General features: G+C 42.5%; 1 protein-coding gene across 2 annotated transcripts in view; it reads right to left on the bottom strand.

Moving 5' to 3' along the window:
* The window catches only part of CNTN5 (contactin 5), a 965,708-nt gene that overhangs the window by 342,303 nt on the left and 595,451 nt on the right, over nucleotides 1–27,954 (bottom strand). For both annotated transcript variants that reach the window (XM_039485717.1, XM_039485709.1), the window contains 2 exons: nucleotides 17,242–17,365; nucleotides 9,056–9,231 (listed from right to left, as the gene is read on the bottom strand). In XM_039485717.1, the coding sequence (XP_039341651.1) occupies nucleotides 9,056–9,231; nucleotides 17,242–17,365 (300 nt within the window). The remainder of the gene's footprint in view (nucleotides 1–9,055; nucleotides 9,232–17,241; nucleotides 17,366–27,954) is intronic.

Raw genomic sequence — 27,954 nt, 5'->3', positions numbered from 1 at the left:
CAGTCTGGCACTTGAAGCAGCCACCTCAGTTCGCCTCATGGTAAGGCCAGCCCTGGGTTTGTGCTCACAACATCTGCCACAGTAGCAGACTGCACAGCGTTTTCTGAAAGCAGAGGCCTTGTGTCTTCCTTTGGCATACAAGATGTTTCTGCACATTGAAAAACACAGATTCAAATCATAACCTGCTCCACCATGGAAATTTGAAATAGCTCCATTGAATTAAGAAATTGTAAAGCTGTGCCAGGCCTAGGATGATTTTTGCATTGAGCTAGGCATATTCAGTACAGCAAATTTCAGTAATTTTAATAACTGTGCAAGAAAATTCAATAAATGTTCTTTGATATTCTTAAATTATAATGGCCTGATTATAAGACTGGCAATTAATGACATCTGCTGTGTAGACGTTGATGGGTTGAGATGTGTATAAGCTGACATTTAAAAGCGAGGCAAACTGACAGATTTATTTTTGTTCCATTACAGCACACCACAAATCACCATATGACCTGTGACTTTAGTTTACAATTATTAGTGTTCAAAATTTTGATTTTTCTGGTTTTGTGCATATTTTCTTCCCTTTGTTGTTTTTGCTCTTTTCGCTTCATAACAGAATACAGTAAAAGCTTTGTAATCCGGCATGCTGGGAATATGGGGGGTACTGGTAAGTAAAAAATTCTGGTTAACTAAGAGGGAGGGAGTTTGGGTGCAGGAGGGGGCTCAGGGCTGAGGGTTGGGGCACAGGATGGGATGCAGGGCATGAGCTCTGGGAGGGAGTTTGCGTGCGGGCGGGGGCTTGGGCTGGGGTGCAGGTTGAGTTTTACGGTGCTGGATCTGGGTGGCGCTCACCTTAGATGGCTCCCTGCAATCGGGCAACATGTCCGGAGAGGCGTGGCCAGGCGGGTCTGTGTGCTGCCTCAGCCTGCAGGTGCCGCCCCTGCAGCTCCCATTGGCCGAGGTCAATGCTCCTAGGCGGAGGCAAGGCCTGGCGGCTCTGCACGCTGCCTCTACCTGCAGCATCGCCCCCACAACTCCCATTGGCCGCAGTTCCCGGCCAATAGAAGCTGCGGAGCCAGCACTCGAGGCAGGTGGGGGCAGCGCACAGAGCCTACGTGGCCATTCCTCCTCCTCCTAGGAGCAGCAGAGACAGGTTGCTGCTTGCGGGAAGCTGTCTGAGGAGAGCTCCACCCGGATCTGGCATCCTGAAGCCCTTCTTGCACTCCAACCTCCTGCCCCAAGCCCCCTTCTGTACCCAAACTCCATCCCAGAGCCCGTGCCCAGCACTCCCTCCTGAAATGCCAGTTTACAGAGCTTTCAGGTTTGTAAAGTGACAGATAACACAGCTGTTCCTGTATTAAAAGCTTGCAGATAAAGTTTAAATTCTGGCAAATATTATTTGGGAAAATGTTTTTCTCCTTTATTTCTAATAAAGCTTGATATTATTTTGCCTTTTTTGTTTGCTTTCTTAAACCAACATAAATGATGACGCCAGCACAGCCCTGGAGATGAGATTTGTTAGGTACCGTATCTACTGCAACAGAAAGAGAAAGGGGAGGTCAAGATCATGACACTTGTGTGTCTTTGTTTGGGGCTATAGAAATATTTGCAATTGTGTTAAGGATCTGAATAGTTCAGTAGCTGCAAATTAAAGGGCTTGCCACTTTCCAATCAACTATATAAAAATATCCCTGGGTATAGTAGTTGTTTATATCTCTATACCTATTAACACACACTTCTCAAGTACTCCATTTTTGAAGATACCAAATAGGTTTTTGAGAGTCCAATTTTTCATTTCAGAGAGGACTGTGGTTTACCTATGCATGTACAGGGAGGTGACATCATGGTGCTTGTAATGTGGCATTGTTGCTGAGCCACATAATAATGACCAAAGTAACTTTGTGTATAACTTGGTTGTTCATAATTGTATCGTCGAGGCTATTGTAACATATGAACCCTTCAGTTTTGTTAGCTTTCTCTATGTTTTTCATGTGTATGGTACAGCATGTGCTTTTTTCCTGCACTGCTGCTTGAAAGACTCCTTTAAACTAAGGTAAAAAAAAAAAGGTAATAATTGGAGATATACCAATCTCCTAGAACTGGAAGGGACCTTGAAAGGTCATTGAGTCCAGCCCCCTGCCTTCACTAGCAGGACCAATTTTTGCCCCAGATCCCTAAGTGGCCTCCTCAAGGATTGAACTCACAACCCTGGGTTTAGCAGGCCAATGCTCAAACCACTGAGCTATCCCTCCCCACTATGTCTATACTGTCTATGCTGCCTTTTTGGAGCTGTGCACCATTGTTCTACTGAATTGAAAGAGCAAGTCTAGTTAGCTACAAGCTTCAAAATGTTAATTAATTGCCAAAATGATGCAGACCGTGCACCTCAAGCAATTACATGGCCTTATTTCTGTAAATCGCCCTGTAAGGTGTGATCGATTTCTAGGTTTCTAGAGCACATGGTTTGGGGGAAACAAGAGGAAGTGAATGCCACTATGCAAACTCCAGATCTCATTGCCTCAAACATCTTGGTATGTCCTAGTGGCTTTAGACCAGCTTTCAGATCATTATGGTCAAATTGCTGGGCTTTGACTCATTAACTACAGGCTAGGTCCTATCTTGCCAAAATTCTTTTTGAATACTTTGCTGCCAATCTTATCAAACATAACTATGAGAAGTGATCCCATCTCTAATGAAGCCTCTTTCCATAGAAACCTACCTCAACTAGACTGAGTTTGGAAACTGCAAAGTGATCGTTAGCAACAACTATATGTGTAGTCAAGATCTTAGAAAACTAAGTTTCAGTTCAACAACTTGAACATTCCCACAGCAGTGGCCTGTATCATGGCTTCCAGTTTTAGGCACAGCCAGAGTATTGAGAGTCTTGAACAATCCATGTGTATCAATAGATAAGATAAGCTTATGGTGGTCTTAAGATCTCTGAGCCATGATGATCAGGAAGTGGTAACCTACCTGGCCCTGGTTAATCATTCTGAACTATGGCCAAATGTGGTATTTTCAAGGGTTTGTTTTGGCACTGGTGCTCTGTAGGATCTTTATACTGCCATGGGGAGAGATTTGTTTGAAGAGGTACAGCCTGGCTCAGTATTATTAAACTGCTCTGAAGATGATAGCCTGCTGTAAATCAAGTTGTCTTTAAATAACTGGGATCTTTGTGCTTGATGGACTATAATACCAAGAGTCAAAATTGGATCCAATTAAATTATAGCTTTCCTAAAGATTATATTAATCCAGTCTTTCGATTTTGACCCTTCGTTACCAGTGTAGTGCTTTGGAATCCCTTGTGAATGAATGACACTATTGTACATAAAACCAAATTGCATTATATGGTATTTAATTATATATCCCAACTATTTAACCAACAAGTTAATGCATTTAAATGCAAGAGAAATCTCATATAGCACTGAGATACAGAGATTTTACTCAGGATATCTACATGTGGAAAGCCCATGAAATTGTTTCACAAAGGCTCTGATTATGCTGTAGCCATGATGATCATGAAGATTTTTTTAAAGCATTAGGGATTAACTATCTGCATCATTTTGTTTTAAATACTAAAGGCATTCTTTACACTGCGGTGCAAAGAGCACAAAAAAGCATCTGTAAATCACATTTCAAGTTATAACCCCTGGAATTCAGGTTTCCTAATGGCAACTTCTGATTATCATTAGCTATAGTGGAACTACTGGGCACTAAACATTACTAATACTATATATTGTAATTCCCCAACAGTCCATGATGAAATTATTCTAACTTTTAAACTACTGCTGCAAGGAAGACTAGCTGAATATTCAGATCTAAATCAACTGAATACCCTGGAAAGCAGTGTGTTCTGATTTAGCTATGAATTATCAATTTTGCAAGGTTGGCATATAAAGATGTTTTGAAGCTGGAAACATCATGAGAAGACTTTACTCTTGATTCATTTTCTTTTTGATTTACTGACACAAATTTCTAACTGACACACAGAATCTAAACTTTTGATAGATTACTACGAGCTTTCAGAGTCTAAACTCTGCAGGATATGTGAGAAGTTGGAGATGTCACATTATCAATTCAAAGCTCTCATCAGCATGATAGTAAGTTAATACAGTATAGTGACACCATTTTATATAGTAAATTTCTACATATTATTAAAAATCACTGCATTATGGGAGAATAGTTGTCAGTCTGGACTATATTAAAATGTGATAGAAGTATTAAGAATTAGAAATGTGACAGAAGTATTAAGTATTGCTTAATCCTGCCTTGAGTTCAGGGGACTGGACTAGATGATCTGTTGAGGTCCCTTCCAGTCCTACACTTCTGTGATTCTATTCCAGACACACACTTCAAAGAGTGAAGAACTATGTGTGATTTAAGATATATTTAATTCACACATAGCCATTAATAGCCATTAATTATTATTTATTGAGTGCAACAGTGTGCTTGGTACTGTACAAAGGGAAGTTATAGACCAGGGGTAGGCAACCTACGGCACAGGTGCTGAAGGTGGCACGCAAGCTGATTTTCAGTGACACTCACACTGCCCAGGTCCTGGCCACCGGTCTGGGGGCCTCTGATTTTTAATTTAATTTTAAATGAAGCTTCTTAAACATTTTAAAAACCTTATTTACTTTACACGTCTGTCGAAGTGGGTATTCACCCACGAAAGCTTATGCTCCAATACATCTGTTAGTCTATAAGGTGCCACAGGACTCTTTGTTGCTTTTTACAGATCCAGACTAACATGGCTACCCCTCTGATACTTGACAACAATAGTTTAGTTATATATTATAGACTTATAGAAAGAGACCTTCTAAAAACATTAATGTATTACTGGCACTCAAAACCTTAAATTAAAATGACTAAATGAAGACTCGGCACATCACTTCTGAAAGGTTGCCGACCCCTGTTATAGATCCTGCCCTCAAAGATACTACAGTCCAAGTAGACAAATAGACACAGGTATACACATACACACAATTATAAACTGAGAGAGATTGTTGTTTTTGTTCTAGGTGGGAGGGAGGATGGTTTGCTAATTTTCTTATGAACAAAACCAACATGTCACTGTTATGGGGCTTAGGGTTGACGGGCCTCATGGAAGTGGTGTGCTTATATCAAGAGAAGGCAGAAGCATGGTCACCAGGACAGGAAACAAGTTCTAGTTGTAGGGGATGGCCTGGAAGGAAACACAAAGCAAAAGTGGGCAACGGCAACTCATGTGGAGGGAGTGGTTAGATGTGAAGGAGCATAGAGCAGGAAGGAGGATAAGAGATTAGACCGCACATCATAACTGGAATTGCTGTTTGCTTCAGAGCTGCTCCCAATCTATTAAAAGATTAACACTTTACATAGATGCAATTGGAAATTCTGTTCCTTTCTGCTCTCTCCTCTCCCCACCCCCACCGGCACACTTCAGTTTGGTTACTTTACATTCTTTTTGTTTCCTTCAATGATTCACCATTCTGCATCTTCTTTTACGGTGCTCTATTTGCTTCCAACATCCTCCTTCCCTTCTATGAGATCTGCAGCCTTGCCAACCTTCACCTCTGACATCGTCAGCTAGCATTCTACTATTAACCTATGCTGGAGCAAGCTCTGCTGCCAGTCCAGAGCTAACCATTTAAAATAATGATTAGAAAATGCCTACAATCTGCCAGTGCAAATGTGAATGCTGATCAAAAATTTCAAATACAAAACCCTCCTCATATGTTCCAAGTGGAGATGGTGAATAATTCAGTCAGAATTAGTCAAAAGAGAACAAATTTTACTTTACTGTAGCCTTACAAAGGTATATTGGATCCTGAGTACGTTGCAACTATCAGACACTTAAATTCTATACTGCCTTCTGTAACTCTGGCCTCATTCCCTGATTCAGTAGCTTCTCTTGTTTCAATTAGGGTCAGCTGACCTACATTTTAGTAATTTTTGTGAAGGAGACTCAAAACACTGTGTTTCAGTGCCCTGAAACAACCCACATTTACGTCGTAATGTTTCATAGCCAAGAAATCATTTTTACAATAGCTTTGTTATATACAAGGTGAGACCCAGCAGTATGTTCTCAGCACAGAACTCAGGACTGAGTTCCAGAAATGCCTGATGAGATCACTGTAACATTTTAAGTGTAAATACGCTGTTCTGTAATATGGAGAATATATTTTGTACCTTTGTAGTTTTATACATTTCAGTATAGAATTTGAACAGTGGCACAATTGGTGGAAATCCACCTGTAAAATATATATTTCCCTACCCTCACACACACAGTTCCACCACTTTATTAAGGAATTTAGTAATAACAACTGCAGCCATGCAATTTAACTAATTTAAAACCTCATGTCGCCAAAAACTGCCTTTTCGCGACAAAACAGCAAAAGCGTTCACTCTACAATGGGACTTTTGTCATGAAAAACGCCCAGTTTTGGCGACAAAAAACTTCTACCCCTATGAGAGACATTTGTCTTTTCCCCTCCCTTTATTATCGACAAAGAGCCAGTGTAGACACTGCTGATTGTTTTGTTGACAGAACTGGCTTCTGCCAGTATCGCACAATGCCTGCCCTGATTGCTCTGCTCAGTGTTTTGATCTCTGCTGCCCTGCAGGCATGTGTCCATCGCCTTTCAAAGCTCCAGGAAGTATCCGTGTGCTGCTCCCTTTGGGGAACAAAGAGCAAATAATTGGAATGCTCCTGTCCAGGGCCGGTGCAAGGATGTTTCGCACCCTAGGCGAAACTTCTACCTTGCACCCTCCCCCATCCCTAAGCCCCCGCCCTGAGGCACCCCCCCACACAGCAGCTCCCCCTCTCTGCCCTGAGGCCCCGCTCTGCAGCAGCTCCCCATCCCCACCTCCACCCTGAGCCCCCCCCGCCCCAGCTCACCCCGAGCACGCCGTCACTGCTTCACTTCTCCCACCTCCCAGGCTTGCGGCACCAATCAGCTTAGGCGCCGCAAGCCTGGGAGGTGGGAGAAGTGAAGCAGCCATGGCGTGCTCAGGGAGGAGGTGGGGCAGGGGTGAGCTGGGGCGGGGAGTTCCCCTGTGTGCCGCCGTGGTCGCTGCCGAAGAAAATGCCGCCCCCCCAAATCCTAGTGCCCTAGGCGACCGCCTAGGTCACCTAAATGGTTGCACTGGCCCTGCTCCTGTTCTGCCCTGGACTAGGAACACAGCAGCAGGCAGACTGCTGCTGCAGGAGGAGGGGGACAGACTGCTGTGCTGCTTTGCCATTCCTCAGCACAGACAGCTCACAGAGCTACTCATGATGCTGCTCTCCACAGCTGAGGGGGCTGTGGAAGAATTTGGCGAGAATCCCAAGATGCGCAGTGATCAGCTCTTCCTTCCCACAGCACTGCACTGTGGGATACATACCCATGGTGCATTGCTCACCCTGTCAATGATGGTGTCCCCAGTGTGGACATGATCTCTCAACAGAGGGAGCAAGTGTGAACACCCTTCGGTGATTTTTGTTTTCTTGACTTGTGGGTGTCGATATATGTTTTGTCAACAAAACTTGGTAGTGTAGACAAGCCCTCAGTCTCCCCTATTGACATTATTCCACTTTGTATAATTAGTCACTGGAGTAAACACTTGAACTTGGGACTCCCACCTCCTAGATGAGTGCCCTAACCACCAGCCTATAGAGTCATTTCACTCTCTTTCCCTGTCCTGATGACGATCCATTGTCATTATGAGTGACTGTGCATGACAATGAATTGTTATTCTCATTAACACTTTCTTTTCCTGGTCCAATGAATATAGACTGGAGGTTAGGGCATCCAACTGGGGGGAGAAAAAGCCAAGTTCAAGTTCGGTTCTAATGCTTATTTAATTATTTATATGAAGTGGAACAGCTGCAGACACAGAGACTGAGACAGCCTACACCAGAATATCATATAACCAAGTGGTTAGATGCAAGTTCAAATTCCTTCTTCTCATTAGGCAGAGGGGAGAATTTCACCCAGGTCTCTCATACCCTAGGTGAGTGCAGTAACCATTGGTCTAAACATTATAAGGGAGCTGCAGCTGCTTGCCATTGCTGCTTCTTGTTTCATTAATCTCACCTTTTGAAAATGCCTGAAACTGATTTTTTAGATATGCTGAAATTTTTCACAATTTTCAGATTTGGTTTGGATTGAACCATTTTTTTTTTAATTTTCCAGACGTGCCAGCAAATAAAAATACCAGTTATTTGCCCAGCTCTTACTCTTACTGCATCCTCATCTCTTACTAAATCCTTGCATAATATAGCTTGATGTGTCATAGAATGGATGTTTGCCTTCCTGAAAAGCAACAAGGATAAGCCACTGCTGGAGGGAGGATACCTGAATCCATGAGAAAATGTGCATTTCCTCAATGGCAACCAGTGGCTCATGAGAAAGTTGGAGTATTTAAACAAGAATATTTTCTTAACAATCTATAGAATGTTACTCTGAATCACGAAATGGATATATCTATTTATATATTTTATAGCTATAAATAGACACATGTAGTAACAAAGATCTATCTATCTATCTATCTAAATTGCAGACAACACATTATCTTAGATGCTGGACCATTTAATTTTCTATTTTTACATTCACTAATGAATTTTTCATTTATTTAATGATTATTTATTTAATTCCAATTTTCTGACATTAACATAATTCATTTATCACAATCTCTTATAGCTGAATGTACGTGTGTGTACACAAAGTTATAGTGATGTATTAAATGAATTTAGGTTATGTACACACAAAGCTCTATGTGATAAAATGAATTATGTTGTCATCAGAAAATTAGCATTACATGAAAAATATCACTGGAGAATGTAGAAATTGAAAATTAAATTTTACAGCAACTGTGGTTTTTACAAGATTCCTCTGGCTAGTCTCAGTCTCTTAAAAGTTACACAAGTAACAGCTCTGTCTCTCTCATAAACAAGGTAGTTTATTTCTGACCCTCCCATTTTGCCTGGAATAATAAAGTCTGGACATAATAATACTATTTCTATAGGGCATTTAAAAAGTACAGTACAGAACCTTATTAAGCAGTGTAATAGTTGAATCCATGTTAAAATACTGTTACTCACATGCAAACTGAAGGGTGGCCTCTCTGCTCAAAATACTTCCAAACACGTTGGTGGTTAAACATTGATATTGCCCAGAATCCTTTGCTTCATTGGGATTGCTGATGATAAAACTTCCTTCTATCAAACTGTAGCGGTAATCACTTTCAATATCAATTTCAGTTCCATTTCGTAGCCATCTTGGGAGAAAATGGGAGAAACTAGTTCAGTAATTGTCTGGAAAAGGACACTTCTGAAACCATGTCAAAGATGTAAATGAGTCAAGACGATTATTATAGGCGGTGCTCATACCAATGTCTTTATTAAAGTCACCAGATACTTCCCATTATAAGATCCTGTTTTCAATTGTTTGTAACTTTGCCAAACTTTAACGGTTTGAGCTAAAACAGTTTAGACATTTCTGAGAACCAGGATAGTGGAAAATACATTGTTTTGAAAATATGAAAAAATGCAGAAAGCCATTGACAAGATCCCTCACCAAAGGCTCTTAAGCAAAGTAAGCCGTCATGGGATAAGAGGGAAGGTTCTCTCATGGATCGGTAACTGGTTAAAAGACAGGAAACAAAGGGTAGAAATAAATTGTCAGTTTTCAGAATGAGAGAGGTAAATAGAGGTAAATAGGTAAACAGACCCCCAGGGGTCTGTACTGGTCCCAGTCCTATTCAACATATTCATAGATGATCTGGAAAAAGGGGTAAACAGTGAGGTAGCAGCATTTGCAGATGATACAAAACTACTCAAGATACTTAAGTCTAAAGCAGATTGCGAAGAGCTACAAAGGGATCTCACAAAACTGGGTGACTGGGCAACAAAATGACAGATGAAATTCAGTGTTGATAAATGCAAAGTAATGCACATTGGAAAACATAATACCAACTATACATATAAAATGATGGGGTCTAAATTAGCTGTTACCACTCAAGAAAGAGATCTTGGAGTCACTGTGGATAGTTCTCTGAAAACATCCAATCAACGTGCAATGGCAGTCAAAAAAAGCTAAAAGATTGTTGGGAATGAAACAGAAGATATCATATTGCTGCTATATAAATCCATGGTATGCCCACATCTTGAATACTGTGTGCAGATGTGGTTGCCCAATCTCAAAAAAGATATACTGGAATTGGAAAAAGTTCAGAAAAGAGCAATAAAATGATTAGGAGTATGGAACAGCTTCCAGATGAGGAGAGATTAATAAGATTAGGACTTTTCAGTTTGGAAAAAGAGATGACTAAGGAGGGATATGATAGAGGTCTATAAAATCATGATTGGTGTGGAGAAAGTAAATAAGGAAGTGTTATTTATGCCTTCTCGTAACACACAGTCAACCTGAGGAACTGTTTGCCAGAAGATATTGTGAAGCCCAAGACCATAACAGGGTTCAAAAAAGAACTATATAAATCATGGAGGATATGTCCATCAGTGGCTATTAGCCAGGATGGGCAGGGATGGTATCCCTAGCCTCTGTTTGCCAGAAGCTGGGAATGGGTGACAGGGGATGGATCACCTGTTCTGTTCATTCCTCCAGGGGCACCTGGTATTGGCCATTGCTGGAAGACAGGATACTAGGCTAGATGGGCCTTTGGTCTGATCCAGTTAGGCCATTCTTATATACTAACTTTTGTTTAAGAAGCTCTAGTGCCCCGATAATTTAGAGCAGGTACTTGAAATTTGACAGGGGATTGACCATTATATCAGGGATGTGCCCATCCCATGAAAATCTTCCCACATTTGGCCAAGTTATAAGCCTTTGAAAAAAAGTCACATTTAGCATATGGTGAGTACAGATTTCTTTGATTTTAGCAGCTAAATTCCACGAAGATTGCATTCATACTAGGCACACTTCAGCCTTGCAAATAAGAAAATTAGAATGGCCATACTAGGTCAGATCAATGACCCATCTAGCCCAGCATCCTGTCTGCAAACAAGAGCCGTTGCCGGATGCTTCAGAGGGAATGAACAGAAAAGAGCAATGCATTGAGTTATTCATTCCCTGTCGTCCAGTCCCAGCTTCTGGCAGTCAGAGGTTTACGGACACCTGGAGCATTGGGTCCCTAAGCATCTTAACTAATAGACATTGGTGGACCTATCTTCCATTAACTTATCTAATTATTTTTTGAACCCAGTTATACTTTTGGCCTTCCCAACATTCCTTGGCAATGAGTTCACAGGTTGACTGTGTGTTGTATGAAGAAGTACTTCCTTATGTTTTAAACCTTCTGTTTTTTTAACTTAATTGGGTGACACCTGGTTTTTGTGTTATGTGAAAGGGTAAATAAAATTTCCTTATTCTCTTTCTCCAAACCATTCATACTTGTATAGACCTCTAACATGGTGATTTTCAACTTTTTTCATTTGCAGCCCCCTAAAAAGTTTCTAATGGAGGTGTGAACCCTTTTTGAAATCTTAGACATAGTCTGTGGACCTGCAGGGGTCTGCTGACCACAGGTTAAAAAACAGTGCTCTATCATAGCTCCCTTTCCCCGGTCGTTTCTTTGCTAAGGTGAACAACTCCAGTATTTTTAATTCTCTTAATATGGAAGCTGTTCAATATCCCTAATCATTTGTATTGCCCTTCTCTGTACTTTTTCCAGTTCTAATATATCTTCCTTGAGATGGGGCAACCAGAACTGCATGTGATATTCAAGGTATGGGAGTACCATGGATTTCTATTGTAGCATTATGATATTTTCTTTTTTATTATCTACCCTTTCCTAATATCAGAGGGGTAGCCGTGTTAGTCTGGTTCTGTAGAAGCAGCAAAGAATCCTGTGGCACCTTATAGACTAACAGATGTTTTGCAGCATGAGCTTTCGTGGGTGAATACCCACTTCTTCGGATGCAACCTTTCCTAATGGTTCCTAATATTCTGTTTACTATTTTACACTGCCGCTACACATGTTTTCAGAGAACTCTCCACAGTGACTCCAAGATCTATTTCCTGAGCGGTAACTGCTAATTTTGAGCCCATCATTTTGTATGTAGAGTTGTATTATGTTTTCAAATGTACATTCCTTTTGCTGCCCAGTCACCCAGTTTTGTGATTCCTTTGTAACTCTTCATGGTCAGCTTTGGACTTAACTATCTCGAGTAGCTTTGTATCATCTGCAAACTTGCCACGTCCATGCTTATCCACATTTCCAAATCATTTATGAATATAGCGATGAGCACTGGACACCATTATTACCTCTCTCCACAGTGAAAACAGACTATTAATTCCTATCCATTTTTTCTTACCTTTCAACCGGTCACTGACCATAAGAGGACCTTCCCTCTTATGCCATGACTGCCTATTTTGCTTAAGAGACTTTGGTGAGGGACCTTGTCAAAGGCTTTTTCAAAGTACGTTACATCCACTGGATCACTCTTGTTTACATAGAATTCGAGTAGATTGGTGAGGCATGATATTCCCTTACAAAAGTCACTCTTCCCTAATATATTGCGTTCATCTACATATCTGATAATTGTGTTCATTATAATAGTTTCAACCAATTTGCATGGTACTGCTGTTATCCTTACTGGCCTGTATTGGCCAGATCACCTCTGGAACCTTTTTTTTAAAAAAAATATATTAGCTATCCACCAGTCATCTGGTACAGAGACTGATTTAACTTCACCATGTGGCTTTCCTGATCATCTCAAATCCAACTATCTATATTTTAATAATCAAATCCCCCATTATTGTTACCTGTCTCTTCCCAATAAGTGGGATTCCCTCCCATGGAAAGGTAGCCTCACTGCAAGAAGATACCACATCATCTGGAAAGAAGGTCCCAACTACGGGATTGTTTTCCTCTGTTCCAGCTCCATCCCCAAGACTTTCATCCCCCTCAATATCACAAAGGCTGTCAGACTGGAAGTGGGACTGCTTTACTATGTCCCAGAAAGTCTCATCTATGTACCTCTCTGTCTCCTTAGCGACTTCAGTTCAGCCACTCTTGTCACAAGAGCCCAAATTCTGAGGGCCATGAGTTGCTTGAACTAAATGTACACATATGCCACCTACACAAAAGGCAAGTAATCATACATGCTACAATCAGTGCAATAAACTGGATAGCGCCACTCTGCTGCCTGCATTATTTGTACTTTTGCAGGGTATACTTGTGTGTGTGTCTGTGTGTGTGCATGTGTTTTTTATTTGGTACAGGAGTGGTTGTTGGCCTACGTTTATAGAATAGGGGTGGGCAAACTTTTTGTCCGAAGGACCACATCTAGGTGGGGAAATTGCATGCAGGGCCATGAATGTAGGGCTGGGGCAGGGGGTTGGGGTGCAGGAGGGAGTGTGGGGTGTGGGAGGGGGTGAGGTGTGCAGGAAGGGGCTCAGGGCAAGGGGTTTGAGCAGAGGAGGGGTGCAGGATGTATGAGGGGGCTCAGGGCAGGGGGTTGGGGTGCATGAGGGCTATGGGGTGCGGCAGGGGGTTGGGGTGCAGGCAGCGGGCTCAGGGCAGGGAGTTGGGGTTCAGGGTGCAGGCTCTGGCCCAGCACCGCTTACCTGGAGCGCACCAGGGCCAAGGCAGACTCCCTGCCTACCCTGGCCCCAGCCCCAGCCCTGGCCCCACGCCGCTCTGGGAAGCAGCCGGCACTACGTCCCTGCGGCCCCTGGGGGAGGGGGGACAACCGTGGCCAATGGAAGCTGTGGGGGAGTTACCCAGCATGTGGAGCCCTCTGCCCCGCCCCCAAGGGACGTGGTGACAGCCACTTCCCAGAGTGGCGGGGGGGGGGGGCATGGCACCACAGGGGTGGGAATCCCATGGGCCAGATCCAAAGCCCTGAGGGACCGGAGCTGGCCCGCGGACCGTAGTTTGCCCATCCCTGTTACAGAATGTTTATTGGTGTCTCTGCCTCTCTTGCTCCTCACAAAACTCCTGTTTACAGGTCTGGGCTGCTGCAGGTACTGGAACTGAAAGCAGGGAGTCCGTCTCCCCTGTGCTTTGAAAGATCCACCCCGGTGGGCCCAGGAGCCATAGAGGAAGAAGCTGCTCGATTCAAATGCAGAAGGCACAAGAGCTGAACTTGTGGGAAAGGCAACAAGGGAAATTAACTGGGATGAGGAATCTGGGTTGTGGTGTGGGAAGGAGACTGAAATTGGCTAGGAGAGGAGATATTCAGGGACTGAGAGGAGCTTTGAGGAGCTAGTAGGTGGACAGGGAAGTCTGAGTTGGGGAGAAGGAGATCCCCCTGCTGAATGAACAAGGTGCAAGTACTAATCTTGGGGAGAGTGAGTTTGTTTGGCTGTTTGTGTTTTTCTTTCTCTTTCAGATTATTTCAGTTACTGGGTGTGTTTGAGGACTGTCTGAGCCTTTGTTCCCTGGATCATCCTTGACCATCTTTGATCAACCTCAATCAGCCTTGTGATCACCCTCCTGCTGTGTGATTAATGAGGGGATAGGACTGTGTTGGGAGCGAAGGCCTTAAAAGCCAGAGGCTAAGCAACCAAGGGAAGCTAGCAAACAGGGGAGTTTGTGAGGGAGTCGTAATATAATCGCTATGGTTAGGAAGAGCCGCATCGCCAGTGCCAACGCTTCTCCTGTCTCCTCCACCTGTGCCTGTATCCAGATAGACAACCTAACCCATGGATGCCTCTAACCAGACCCTGGTGTGGACTTGCAGAGACTGTGGTCTGCATTTCCCACTCACAGAAAGCCAGGCTCGGTGGTCCATCCAGTGTGAAAGGTTCCTGCTGGTGCAATCTCTCAGGAAGCAGGTGGTTGAGCTATAGGAGGAGGAGTATCTAATGCTGTGTGGTGCTACTGCTGACACATACTGCCAACACAAAAAGATATATTTGCATAAGAACAATCTTGTGCAGTCATAGATCAGGAACTTCCAAGAGAGCGCTCAGATGTATTATCATATTATTTCGATAGCACCACCAGTTTACAGAGCAATCAACAGCAAAGCAAATATGAAGTTTCTGCTTCAAGGAGTTTTACAACATGAGGATGGCATAGCAGTATACAATGGAATGGAGAGAAAACACCAAGTGGTGCATGGTTATTGTACAAAGAATAGTTCACAGAATAAGTGGGGGGGGTGAGTTTTTGAAAGGAGGGGTGGGAAAGAATGAAGTCTTTGTTGGGTGAGGGAGGAAAAGGGAACTGTTAAGAAAAAGCCACGGGAAGAGCCCAGAGAAGTGGGAAGGGATGTGGGAGGGGCTCAGAGTGGAAAGGTGCAAAATATTAACCAAAAATGTGTACCATTTAAAAAAAATGTAACACAAATGGTTTTCTTGCTCATAATTATACACTGGTCAATGCTCTCTTTGAGAACGGACACACACATCTCTGCCTCTCCCCCCCCCCCCACCGTTGCATTACATAAGTGACTTATAAACAACCCTGTTTTCATTCAAACAATCATAAAAATCAAGGCTGGATTTAGGGGCAGGTGACCCAGGCAACCACCTGGGGGTGCAGGACTTGGGAGGCGCAGGGCTCATATATTCACAGATCCTAGCATACAAATTTATCATTTTATATGACAGGGATAAATCATGTGTGTAAATCATGCATCCAACTCGTGAAATGGGCTCAAAATGCAATAAAAATAAAGTACTCAAAAGTTTAACAAATGGGGGGGAGGCACCAAAGATGCTCCTTGTCTGGGGCACCATTTGGTCTAGGGCCGGCCCTGATCAAAATGACAGTTGCAGGAAACACTCTGGTCATTACTGATGCAAGAACCAAAATGTGGATTCCTTTAATGCATCAAGATGTTTGTTTTTTTCAGGGAATGTTTCAGTGATGCTGATTTGTTTGTTTGTTTGTTTTGTAGCAGTAGTAGTATTTTTGGTACTGTCTCACAATAATAGAGGGAAAGCTTCAGCCACTACACAACAAAAAATCTAGTTCTTCCTTTTTATTCAAGAAAACAATACCATAAAAATACCTCACAAATTTTGAAGGGTTGAATAAGACAGTTACAGAGTTAAGACAGATTTTCAGGTGAGATGTCAAATGAAATGGAAATCTAGTTGACTGGTGAAAGAAAATCTTATTTTTGCCTAAAGTCTGACAGAAATAGTAATATTTTACTTATCAGTTTTATGCTACTCAGATGTAGGTAGTTAAGAATGAAAAAAACTATGCTGGTTTCTGCATGAGGAACACACAGCACCTAGTTGAGGAATGGGTGGCTTGTGGGGTGAGAGGGAGTGGGAAGGGGAAAAATGGTTGGCTAGTTCTTAAACTTTACTTTTAAAAACCTTTAAAGGTGCTTTTAAAAATTTCAAAGTCCCATTTTCAAATAACAGCATATCACAATCAAGCCTTTTGGAATCTTATATGCTTATCAATGCTTATATGTAACCATTTGTTTCCAGTACTTCTATTTGCATCTATTTGGAATCTCTATCCTTTGTTAAATAAACATATACTTTATTTCCCTATAAATATATCTATGTACTGTGTGTTAAGTGGAGTGTGATCTGAGGTGGAACTGGTACACTGGATGTACAGTTTCTCTGGGAGCCTGGATCTGTGAATACTGAAAAGGGGTTGGACACTCCAGGGAGATGCTCAGAGTACTGGAGTGTGCCCATCGCTAACTCGTAGAGAGACAGCGGGGCCTGTGGGAAGTGCTCGTGTTGCCCATGACCAGTGGAGTTCAGTAGCTGATCCCTGCAAAGGGCAGATGGTAGTGGGGTGAGCAAATAGCAGCACACCTCGTCCTTCTGTGTTTCTATGGCTGGGGGAGGTCCACATGGAAATTTAGAGGCAAGAGCCTACCCATTTGCTCAATGTATAAATGAAGATGTAGAGGACAGGGCACTGGATTATAACGCAGAAAATTGGGGTTCAGTTCCTGGCTCATCCACAGACTTCCGGTGTAACCTTGGGCATGTCACTTAATTTACCTCGTGCCTCAATTCCTCATCTGTAAAATGAGATATCACTTCCTAATCTCACACTGGTGATTTTGAACTGTTCAAATACTAAAATGATGTGGGTCAGATAATTATCTAGAGACCCCTCCACACGGATGGACACATTTTGGGGGCGTGGGGCTATAATTCCTGCCAGTTCCCTTTTCCACTTGCCTCCTTAGAGTCCCCACTGGTCTCAGAGCCCAAGGAACAAGCTGCTGAGCCTTTCCATTCCTTTGTTCCCCATCCACATGTTGCTGTTCAGAAGAAGAGCACGCTGGCCAAACATTCTGAAAGCTGCAAAAAATTCCCAATGGACTCACTGTACCTGTAAATAGGAGCAGGGTTTCCTCGTGCTTGACAATTCAGAGACACTTTCTTCTCTTCAGAATCAGTAGGGAAAATCACATCATCTGGCTCTTGTACAAACACCGGCCCGTAATCAACACTTTCTGCAGAAACACAAGGGGCCCGAGTTTCAGAACTCTTAGTAAATGTTACCTTATCAGAGCTCTTATATACTCAGGTTATATCATCACACTACATTATATATGTTCGTTCCACATCAAATTCCTCCAGATGTTGTGGGTTTAAAAACTAAAAAAAATGATAAGGAAACACCGCTGCAGTAAATTCAGAGACAATGGTACTTGAATATTGTTTCCTTACAAATTTACTAAATTAGCAGCAGATATTGGGGCTTTATAGGTCGGTTTCCCATTGGATAAGGAATCAGTGACATGGACACTGGGTATTTTCTTAGTGTAACTTGTTCTATTTGCACTCTATACACCTATATACAGTTATATATACATCTATATACAGTTCCCAGGAAGCAATTCTTCCCCAAGAGTTGACTTTAGTTAGAAATTAAGACAGAGCGCAAACTCTCCTGCTGCTTTCAACAGCTCCCCCAAAATAGATTGTAGCATAGACGCCGACTCCATGGGTACTCTGGAGCTGGAGCACCCACGGAAAAAAATAGCCAGTGCTCAGCACCCACTGGTGGGCCATGCTGATCAACTCTGCCCCTTCCCCCCCAGTACCTCCCACCCACTGCTGATCAGCTGTTCAGAGTCAGGCAGGAGGTGCTGGGGAGGGAGGGAGGAACAGGAGCAGGACAAGGCGGGGTGAGGGAATGGCATGCTTGGGGGAGGGGAAGAATGGGGCAAGGAGAGGCGGGCTGGGGCGGAGTGGGGGTGGGAAGTGGCAGGGTGGGAGGAGGCGGAGCAGGGTGGGGTCTGGGGGAAGAGGTGGACTGAGGGCAGGACCTGGGGCATAGTGGGGGTCGAGCACCCCCAAGGAAATCAGAAAATTGTCCCCTGTGGATTGTAGCACCACATCCTTTATTTCAGGGCTATAAAATACTCTCACAGTAAGGAAAAGAACTTGTAAACTTATTTGTAAAAGCACCTGCTGGTGAGTCCTGCCATACCTGTATGTATATTGAAATCTAAAATGTACATTTCCTCCCATGTCACCTGTGAATTTGGTATCTCTCTTTCTCTCTACTTAGAGAATATTATCATATAAGCATTAGTATTACTGACCTGAGGGAGACTGGTATGCATTGACTCTATGGGCCAAATCTAGATGTGGTGTGTAGAAGGAGTGTAAATTTCAAATTAGTAAGTAGGTGTGAGTATAATGTGCCTGATCATATAAGTCTGATCATGTAAGTCTCAGCAAGTGTAATACAGGCTAGTAGAAGTAAAATACAGTGTAATTTATACCAATTTATATTCCCTCCCAATTCTCTTAGACTCACCTCTGAATTTGGCCCAGTGCCTGTAATTTAATTTGCAATTACTGGTCTAAGGATTTGCGGGCAAAATTTCCCATTACACACAATGAAACACATAGGAGCAGGAGTTCATCTATCACGGTTTTACAGTTTTAAATGTTCACATAATAAAACTCCTCCAAGATTTTTCCAAAATCATCTGAGGATCTTGGGGAGAGCATTTTGCAGTAGGCTGTTTAAGCCAGCCTAATATATTTGTAGAAACACATGTTGGCAGTTGGCTCCTTATCACCCTCCTATCACGGCAGGCTGCCAAACTAGAAATAAGCTATCCCAGGACTAGCTTTGTATGTGCACCTGAGAAACACCTCACTTAGGCATTTCTGCTTGCTGTTGACAGAAAAAAATTGCCTTCTTTGGTCATTTTTTGGAACCCACACCTTTTTGGCCATGGGGTCCCTTTTTGGCAAACTGCACTAAGTGAATTAAGGCCCACAGAGCTGCGCGGTTTGGGCTGGTCCATAATCCCAATGAACACCATTAAAGTGATTCAACTCACAATAGAAGCTGGTTTTAAAACAGGTGTACAAAAAAGTTGAATTTTCTTTTTCTGTTTTTCAGTAATGGACATTTGTCAGATCCTCTGACATAGGTAAAGAAGTGAACTTAAACCATACAAATTTGCCTTTACTATTATAGAGCTCTCAGCACTTTAGAGTAAAGATTATACAGAACTACATATATAGGATAGAGGAGTCTGGTGACCAGTGCACAAGAGGGACTAATCAGAGCAGAAAAAGAAAGAAGAACAATGACTTACTTCCTTTACAGGATTAAGAAATAAAATACCACTGTGCTCGTTACCAGCCCCTTACTTAACACTGATGTATGATGGCAAATTTTAAAAACAAATATCTAAATTTAAGAAGAGCGACAGATCCAGGTATAGTTCAATAAAGCACTTATACATCACCAGTAGTCAGGGCCGCCCAGATCAGGGGGCAAGTGGGGCAATTTGCCCCAGGCCCTGGGCCCCGCAGGGGCCCCACGAGCCCTGGCCGAGAATCTCTTCCCTGGCTAGAGGCGCCTTTTTAATTTTTACTCACCTGGCAGCGGTTCTGGTCTTTTGGCAGCGGGCCCTTCACTCACTCCGGGTATTCGGCGGCACTTTGGCAGCGGATCCTTCACTCGCTCCACATTTTGGTGGCTGTTCGGTGGCGGGTCCTTCAGTGCTGCCGAAGACGCGAAGCGAGTGAAGGACCCACCACCGCCACAGACTCGGAGTGTCACCCGATGAGTACAAGCGCCACTGCGGGTGGCGCCTTTTTTTATGTTCGCTCTCCCACTTTGCTCCAGGCCCCCTGAATCCTCTGGGTGGCCCTGCCAGTAGTGACCTAATGTAACATTGAGTCTATAACATTAACATTTGCCAACTGTTATCACAATCACCTCCTGTCCTACTTATAGGGAAAACAGTGGGTAATCTGAAGTAATATTGAGACAAGTGTTGACAAATTATGACTTTTGATGGGGAAAAAAACCAAATTCAATTCTAATGGTACTACCCTTTTAAAATTCCATATAGTAACTGCTGTGGCACTTCATTATAAATCCATTAATAATTTAGGATTACTTTAATGGATGAGGGAGGGGTACACAACCTGGGCATCATGACTTTCTATATTTCTAAATGGGAGGGTTATGCAGATAGACAGCAGAACGATTCTGGGAGTAGGGGTCCTAATATACCAAAAGAGGGTTTTAGGGTATGGAAAAAGGATGAGAATCACAGGAATTGTTCACTGGTTGACCATTTTGTCAGACAAATGTTGATGTCATATAGTTGATTCTCTCTAGAAATTGCACTCTATTAAGATCCGTGTGCCTTTTTGTGTATTCAGTTCTTTCCATATTAGGAAAAGGCCAAACAAAAGCTACAGTAGAACCTCAGAGTTACGAACTGACCAGTCAACCACAGACCAAATTTGGAACTGAAAGTATGCAATCAGGCAGCAGCAGAGACCCCCCCCAAAAGGCAAATACAGCACAATACTGTGTTAAACGTAAGCTACTAAAAGAGTAAATGAAAAGCACAGCATTTTTCTTCAGAAATTGTAAAGTTTCAAAGCTGTATTGTCAGTGTTCAGCTGTAAACTTTTGAAAGAATAAACAATGTTTTGTTCAAAGTAACGAACATTTCAGAGTTCTGAATAACCTCCATTCCCAAGGTGTTCATAATTCCAAGGTTCTACTGTAGTTATTCTTTCAATCTTTTTTAATAAAGATGTGTTTACATATGTTGAAATGAATCAAATGCTTATTGCTAGTTTAATGTAGAAAATCTAAAACACACAAGATATAACGTCAGATACTTGTATTTCTACTAACACAAGATAAAAATAGTTCAACAATGTGTGAAGCAAACAAGTCAGAGCAGGTGCAATGGACAATCCCCAATTTCCATTTCTTTCAGGTTCTTACAGTAGCATAGTATCTTAATGCCATTGTCTATATCAACCCAGTGCTGCAAAACAATTAAAGGACTGGTTGATCCTGCAAATAGTTACTTCAGCTGCATGTTTGTTTTAAAGCCATCTATAGACACATGGCTTCAATGGAATTTATGTAAAGGAGTTTTTCAGATCAGGCCATGATTCTATATTTCTTCTATAAACAATACGCTATTGTTGTGTCATTTACATTATGCAAGTTATTTTACATCCCGTACTAACGGCCTAAGTCAGCACCAGCTTTTTCTCACAACCAAAAGATTCAGTTGGTAATCCAGCCTTTAAGCAAGCTAAAAGTACTAAAAATGACCTTCAGTTGTTTCTTGCAATTCAGCTGCATGCCGAGTTAGAAGTAATATGGAAGGTTTAATGAATGAAAACTAGAAGTCAATTGGTTAGTCCAAATTCTTGTAAAATCCCAATGATTGCAAATCTATTATATTCTCACGAGTGCCACGGAGCACAGATCTAGGTAATAGTAAAACATATACCTCAATTAATCTCAGTTGTCAGAATGGAGCCTATGATCAGAGGCAGCCTCTCAAACCTGTTCATACAACAAAGTTATCAACGTCCGTGATTTTTTTCACCAGTGACATCATCAGAGCCAGTTTCCTGATAATGCAAGAAGCTCTAGACCTGTCAAGAATTTGTGCCCTCTGGATGGCTGCGCCATTTGCCTGCCTCCTAGGGCAAAATAACCAGTCAAAGCTGTTGCAGGAAGAGCTCTCTCTTCTCCTCCCCATAGCAAATCAAAGCCATTCTCACAGCAGGGCTATAAAGAGCCCACAGGGTGGCTCCTCTCCCCTCCTCTCCTGTGAGCAAATGAGGACAAGATGGCACTTCTGCTCCTCATCCTTCCCTGCAACACCTGCCTGGGAAGGGGTGAATTGCTCCTGGAGCTGCCCATTCCCCAGCTGGAAGGGAAAGGGGGGGCTATTGTAATACTGGGCCTAACTGTGAGCTCAGCTGAGAAAAGTGAAAGTGTATAAGATATACAATAACTGATAACAATACATGTTGATGGGAATGATATGAAAGGGAGACAGAAAAGCTGAAACAGTCCATACAAAAAGTCTTTACTGGTATAACTCCAGGGCTATGTTAAGATCATGTCTGGTAAACTAGGAATTAAGGATCGAAAATCAATAAACCAAAATTGGTGTGTTGGGCCTAATTGCTAGATAAAGTAATGAGGGGCCAGACTATTCCACCCATCACTCCCTTTTGGGGTCCTTAAAAAAGAGACTTGAGGGGAGAAAATTTGGCTACTTGAGCACTGCTGCCACTTCCACCATTTCCTGGGATTCCTGAACTTCTTCACCTAATCCTGAGACATGTCCTGACCCAACGGGGCCAGAGAGAGGGAGACACATAAAAAGCCACCTCCATCAGCTTAATCCCATCCATCCGCAGGGATTTGAGACCTGGGATGTCTACACTGCTCTGCAGCTTGAAATAAGGTACCAAAGTACTGCATTATAACTTCCCAGTGTGGACGCTGCAGGCACAAACTTAAAGGTCCTGAGAAATTAAAGTTCATGCATGCAGCATCCATATGGGGAAGAGGAGTTTCAGTGCAGCACTTCGGTACCCAGTGCTATTCATACCACCTTAGTCCAAACTGTGGGGCAGTGTAGACATGCCCTTTGTCTCCCCACCACCTCTGAAATAGGCTTCCAGGGGAGTTTGTGGAACCCCTGTCTTTGGAGGTTGTTAAGAACAGGTTAGAAAAACACCTATCAGGGATGCTCTTGGTTTAATTGGTCTTGCTTCAGTGCAGTGGGCTAGATTTGGTGACTTCTCTAGGTTCCTCCCACCCCTACACGTCTATGGAATGTGTCCTTTTTTCTTCCCTATCTTATTTGTTCTCATTCCTCTCTTTCTCCTTTTTCCTTCTATTTAAAAAAAGTCTTGCTTAGCCGGTCAAGACTGCATATTTTGCAACAGTGCTGTAAGTCTGTGACAAGAAAGAGGCAGCTAAATCAATGCCCTAAACCGCCTGATGCCAAGATGAGTTTGCCAGGTCTCAGAGTGGCTAATAAGATGGTGTAATAAGCCTGTGTTTTTCCAGCAGAGAGGGGGAAAGTGAAAGTCAGCATCAGAGACAGAAAAATACAGCTTCTGGCTTTGCTGTTCTTTCCTCTCTCCTTCTGTGTGTGTACGCCTTGGGTTTTTTTTCTAAAAAACAGGCTCGGACTTTAACAGCAACAGCAATAACTACAGCTACAGCTCATTTCAACTAATGTATTCTCTTTTCCCCACAAAAGAACCGTTATAATCTTTGATACCATCTAAGAGACTGTCAAAGAAGGGTGTTTTTCCTTCTACAATTTCTCTGCAGCTAAAGGGAAAGGGACCAAGGGATGTTGTTAAAATAAAAGCCTTTACTTACTACTTTACATTTCTAACGCTGTAACTGTTTTTACTTCTTTTTTGTACATTAATGAAAGGATTTTTCATGGTGTGTTAGCTATGTACTAAGCAGGCTCAGGTCTCTGTTTACCAACACCTGAATCTTGTTTAAAACTGTTTAATGTTGGATAATGACTGGGTTATGTTAGCATCTGTGTCCCATGTGGTCCATTTAAATTAATACAACAAGACTTGTTGGGGCCTCCTGGGAAAGAATGGGGTGAATAACCCCATGAGAAGCAGAGGCTGAGGGGAGCTGAACTGAGGGGTATTGAACTGCTAGGGGTGGGGTGGAGCGTTGGGGCAGAATTCATTGATGGGAGCGGGATGGGCTGATGTGGGGCTGAGAGCTCCTGCAGCTGGGCCCAAAATCAATTTTCCCAAGAAAACTGGGAGAGACACTAATTGTCTTACACAAACCCTAGGGAAGGGAAGGGGGGATTCAAAAATTAGAAGAGACAAAACCCCCACAATATCTTCTAAAGTTGAAATCTTGGTTTGGGAGGGGGTGGCAATCTCTGGAGTTCTGGTGGTCCATCTTATAATTTGTGATCTGTTAAGGGTGGCAGTACTGATACAATGAGATTTGCTAGCACACAATCCTGCACCCACACACTGTCCCAATTAAGTCAAACAGAGTGAGGGTACAAGGGTCTCGGCCATAGGTGCCAACTCTGGGTGTGCTTCAGCCCTAGAGCACCCATGGAAAAAATTAGCGGGTGCTTAGCACCCTCGGGCAATCCTCCTATCTACCCCACCACTCAACTCCTCCTCCTTTCTCCCAGCGCCACCTGCCTGCCGTGATCAGCTGTGTGTGCAGGAGGTCCGGGGAGGAGAGGGGATGGAATGCGCTTGGAGGAGGGGTCAGAACTTAGTGAGAAGGAGCAGGGCAGGGTTGCTGCCCTTCATCAGTGGAGATGACATGGACGACGGTTTTATGTTCCATGAGTAATGCTGTGGCTAAAGAGATCGATGCACTAGTGACAGTCCTTTCCTCAGGAAGTGTGTAAGTATCTCAGTACTGAGGAAGGGATTACAATCTGTGCTTGCTCAGTCTGCCACTATTTAGACTCAGCCTCTGTGCGTCAAAAACCATCGGTGGTTGATCTCAATCTGGGTTACCCCATTGTTGACTATTGCTTTCCAGCATGACCTCTGTTGGTGCTACCACATGGTTAGTGACATAGATCTACATGGAGCATCTAGTGATGCTGAACAATGTAGTGATTCTATTACTATCATCAGTGGCCACCAGCTAGCAATGAAAAGAAGGCTGAGTTAATATGTCCTCCCTGCTGGTATATAGCCTACCCACTGGCAAGACCATTGCAGTATCTCCTGAGTGGTACCAACAGGTAACTGGGTCCTTGCATGCCCAGGCAAATTCTGCAAGGGATCTCGGAGAAGGATGGGGCCCCAGAGGTGTACTGAACAGGCATACCTGTGTGTGGTACATACCCTGACACTCACTGCTGACCCGTGCTCTCAGCTATTGGTTTGATAGTGAGGAGCTCAACAGTTTCTATGGTGGACAAAAGTGTGTCACGGTACAATGATGTAGCAAGCAGATGTAGGCATAGCAGTTGTCTACTACCACAGAGGACACACAGACTGATTCCACATCAATGGCCACAGACTGCACCCTAATCCCTGTGAGCTGTCTTGTGAATGGATGCTACTGGGGCACAGGTGACCTGCTAAGAGAGTGTGAATGGTGCAATGCAAGCCATCACCACTGGAAACAATTCATGCATTTATTCTGATGACAGAGGAAAGTTTTACAGTGATACATTGACTAATGTTCACAGTACTCCTAGTGATCTTCTGGAAAACAGACATTTAAAAAAAAAGATGTTTAAAATATGCCTAATAATGAACAGCAAATAAGTGACAGTTGCAACAATAGGACAAAGAATTCTGGCTGTCAGGCCAAGGCCTAATACTTAGACCATTCTGCATTTATGGGGAAGAGAGCTTCTTCCTGTAAAACATAAACCTTTCTGAGTCTTCCCATGGATGAAAAGGAAAGATGTGGACAAATTGGAGAAAGTCCAGAGGAAAGCAACAAAAATTATTAAAGGTCTAGAAAACATGATCTATGAGATAAGATTGAAAAAACAGGGTTTGTTTAGTCTGAAGAAGAGAAGACTGAGAGGGAACCTGATAACAGTTCTCAAGTATATAAAAGGTTGTACTTCTGAGGATAGGACAGGAATGGGCTTACATTGCAGCAAGGGAGGTTTAGGTTGGACATTAGGAAAAAAATTCCTAACTATCACAGTAGTTAAGCACTGGAACAAATTGCCTAAAGAGGTTATGGAATGCCAGTCACTGGAGGTTTTTAAGAATAGGTTAGACAAACACCTGTAAGGAATAGTCTAGTTATTACATAGTTCTGCCTTGATAGCAGGGGCTGAGTTAGATGACCTCTCAAGATCCCTTCCAGTCCTACACTTCTATAATTCTATAGCTTATTCACATAATTAAATCAGTATTTTCATCTTAGTCCCACAAGGAAGCAAAGTTTCAAGGTTAGATTTGAATCTGGGTGTCTGCCAAGTGACAACAGAAGAGCCTGATCATACAAATACTTATGCAAATCAGTAGCTTTGAACATGTGAGTTGTACCATAGAAGTAAATGGGGTTATGCACATAGTTTAAGTGTTTTCAGGATGAGAGCCCAAGACATTTCAAAGATACATAGCAAATAAGCAGTTGAAAATAAGATGACTAGGAAAAGTTTATCAACAATACTTTTATTCTAAGGGGCATTACTTACAGGTACATTTACTACTTGCTTAAGAAAAACTTAAGTAGGAACAGAGGATTTGCTGTACCAGATTACATCATTATTTTGGAATCCTGGCTGTGGCCAAAAACTGCTGTTCCATGGAAAAAAAATGAAATGTCCTCTGAAATCGCACTTGATTATGCAATGCTGCAAAGGGTGTGTATGATGAGCAGTAGAAGAGGTATACATTTCACAATCCGTGCAGAGGATCAGTTTATGCCATGTAGCATAATATTTTATTACACCTATTATAAACCTATTATTTGAACATCCATAATTACAAATGTTCTTAAAGGAGAAATGAACTAGCTTTTTTTGGGGGGAGCAGGGGGGAGAAGCGGTGAAAGCTGGCCACTATGAGGACTCAGCAGTGCTGTGCCATGATATGTTTAGTCAGGCATGTAACTGTATGCTTGCATGGAAAACGGAATCCTCCATGCACTGTGACCTAACATGTATGGTGCATGCGCAGTCACACTGTACATAGAACACCATTTTGTTTGTGTATTTGGGGTCTGGACAGAACTGTCTCATGGGCACAGCTGGTCTGGGGGGCCTTCAATGGATGATTTGCATACAGTGACAGCATACTACTGGCACTCAGTCAACTCAAAATCGATATGTTGTGAACAAAATTAATCAAGGAACCAAAAGACCTGAAGAGAAGAAATTCCAGAATTGCTTATATAGCAAGGGTGGGAACCTGAGTAGCAAAGACGGGGAACTGGAATTGCTCACTTACAAGCATAAATTCAATCTAGTTACTGAAACCTGCTGGTATGAGTCACACTAGGGGAATGTTAATTCATGGTTATAACCTATTGAGGAGGATAGTGTGGACAAAAGGGGAGGGGGAGTGGCATGCTGTCAAAAATAGCATTACCTGTTTCACTGATAACTCAGAAGTGATCTTGCATGTTAATGGATCAATATCCTAACAGATAAAACACAAAATGAGGTATTAGTCAGTGTCTGTTACAGACCACCAAAACACAATAGGGGACAGGATGACCACCTCCTTATATACCTATTTATAATGTGTAAGGGAAAAAAAGCTGCATTATCATGTGGGATTTCAATTTGAGTGGCATGCTGGAAGTCTCATGCTGCCAATATTAAAACATCCTTGCAATTTCTAAAATATTATAGATGGCAATTTCCTTACTCAGAAAGTATTACAGCCAACATAGGGGAATTCTTTATTAGGACAATAAAGAGGAACTGATCACAGAATTCATAATTAATGGTAGCTTAGGTACAAGTGATCATGACTTGATCACTTTTATAATATGCAAACAGAATAAAGTCCAGACCAATAATAAGTGCTTTAATAGGGCCAATTTCACAAAACTGAAAACAATTATCAGCCAAATCAGCTGGAAGGAAGAATTTAATCAGAAAAATGTGAGTGAAGATTGGGAATCATTTAAGAACATCTTACTAGATGATCAAAACGCATAACCCCATAACTGAGGAAGAAGGCTGTGCTAGTTAAATAAAATAAAATAAAAAACTGGTTTAGAGGGGAAGTGAAGGCAGCTACAAACTATATAACAAATGGAAATTGATAGTAATGAACT

Source organism: Mauremys reevesii, linkage group 1 (assembly GCF_016161935.1).
Source record: "Mauremys reevesii isolate NIE-2019 linkage group 1, ASM1616193v1, whole genome shotgun sequence".
NCBI lineage: Eukaryota > Metazoa > Chordata > Testudines > Geoemydidae > Mauremys > Mauremys reevesii.
This window is presented reverse-complemented; position numbering and strand designations above follow the sequence as displayed.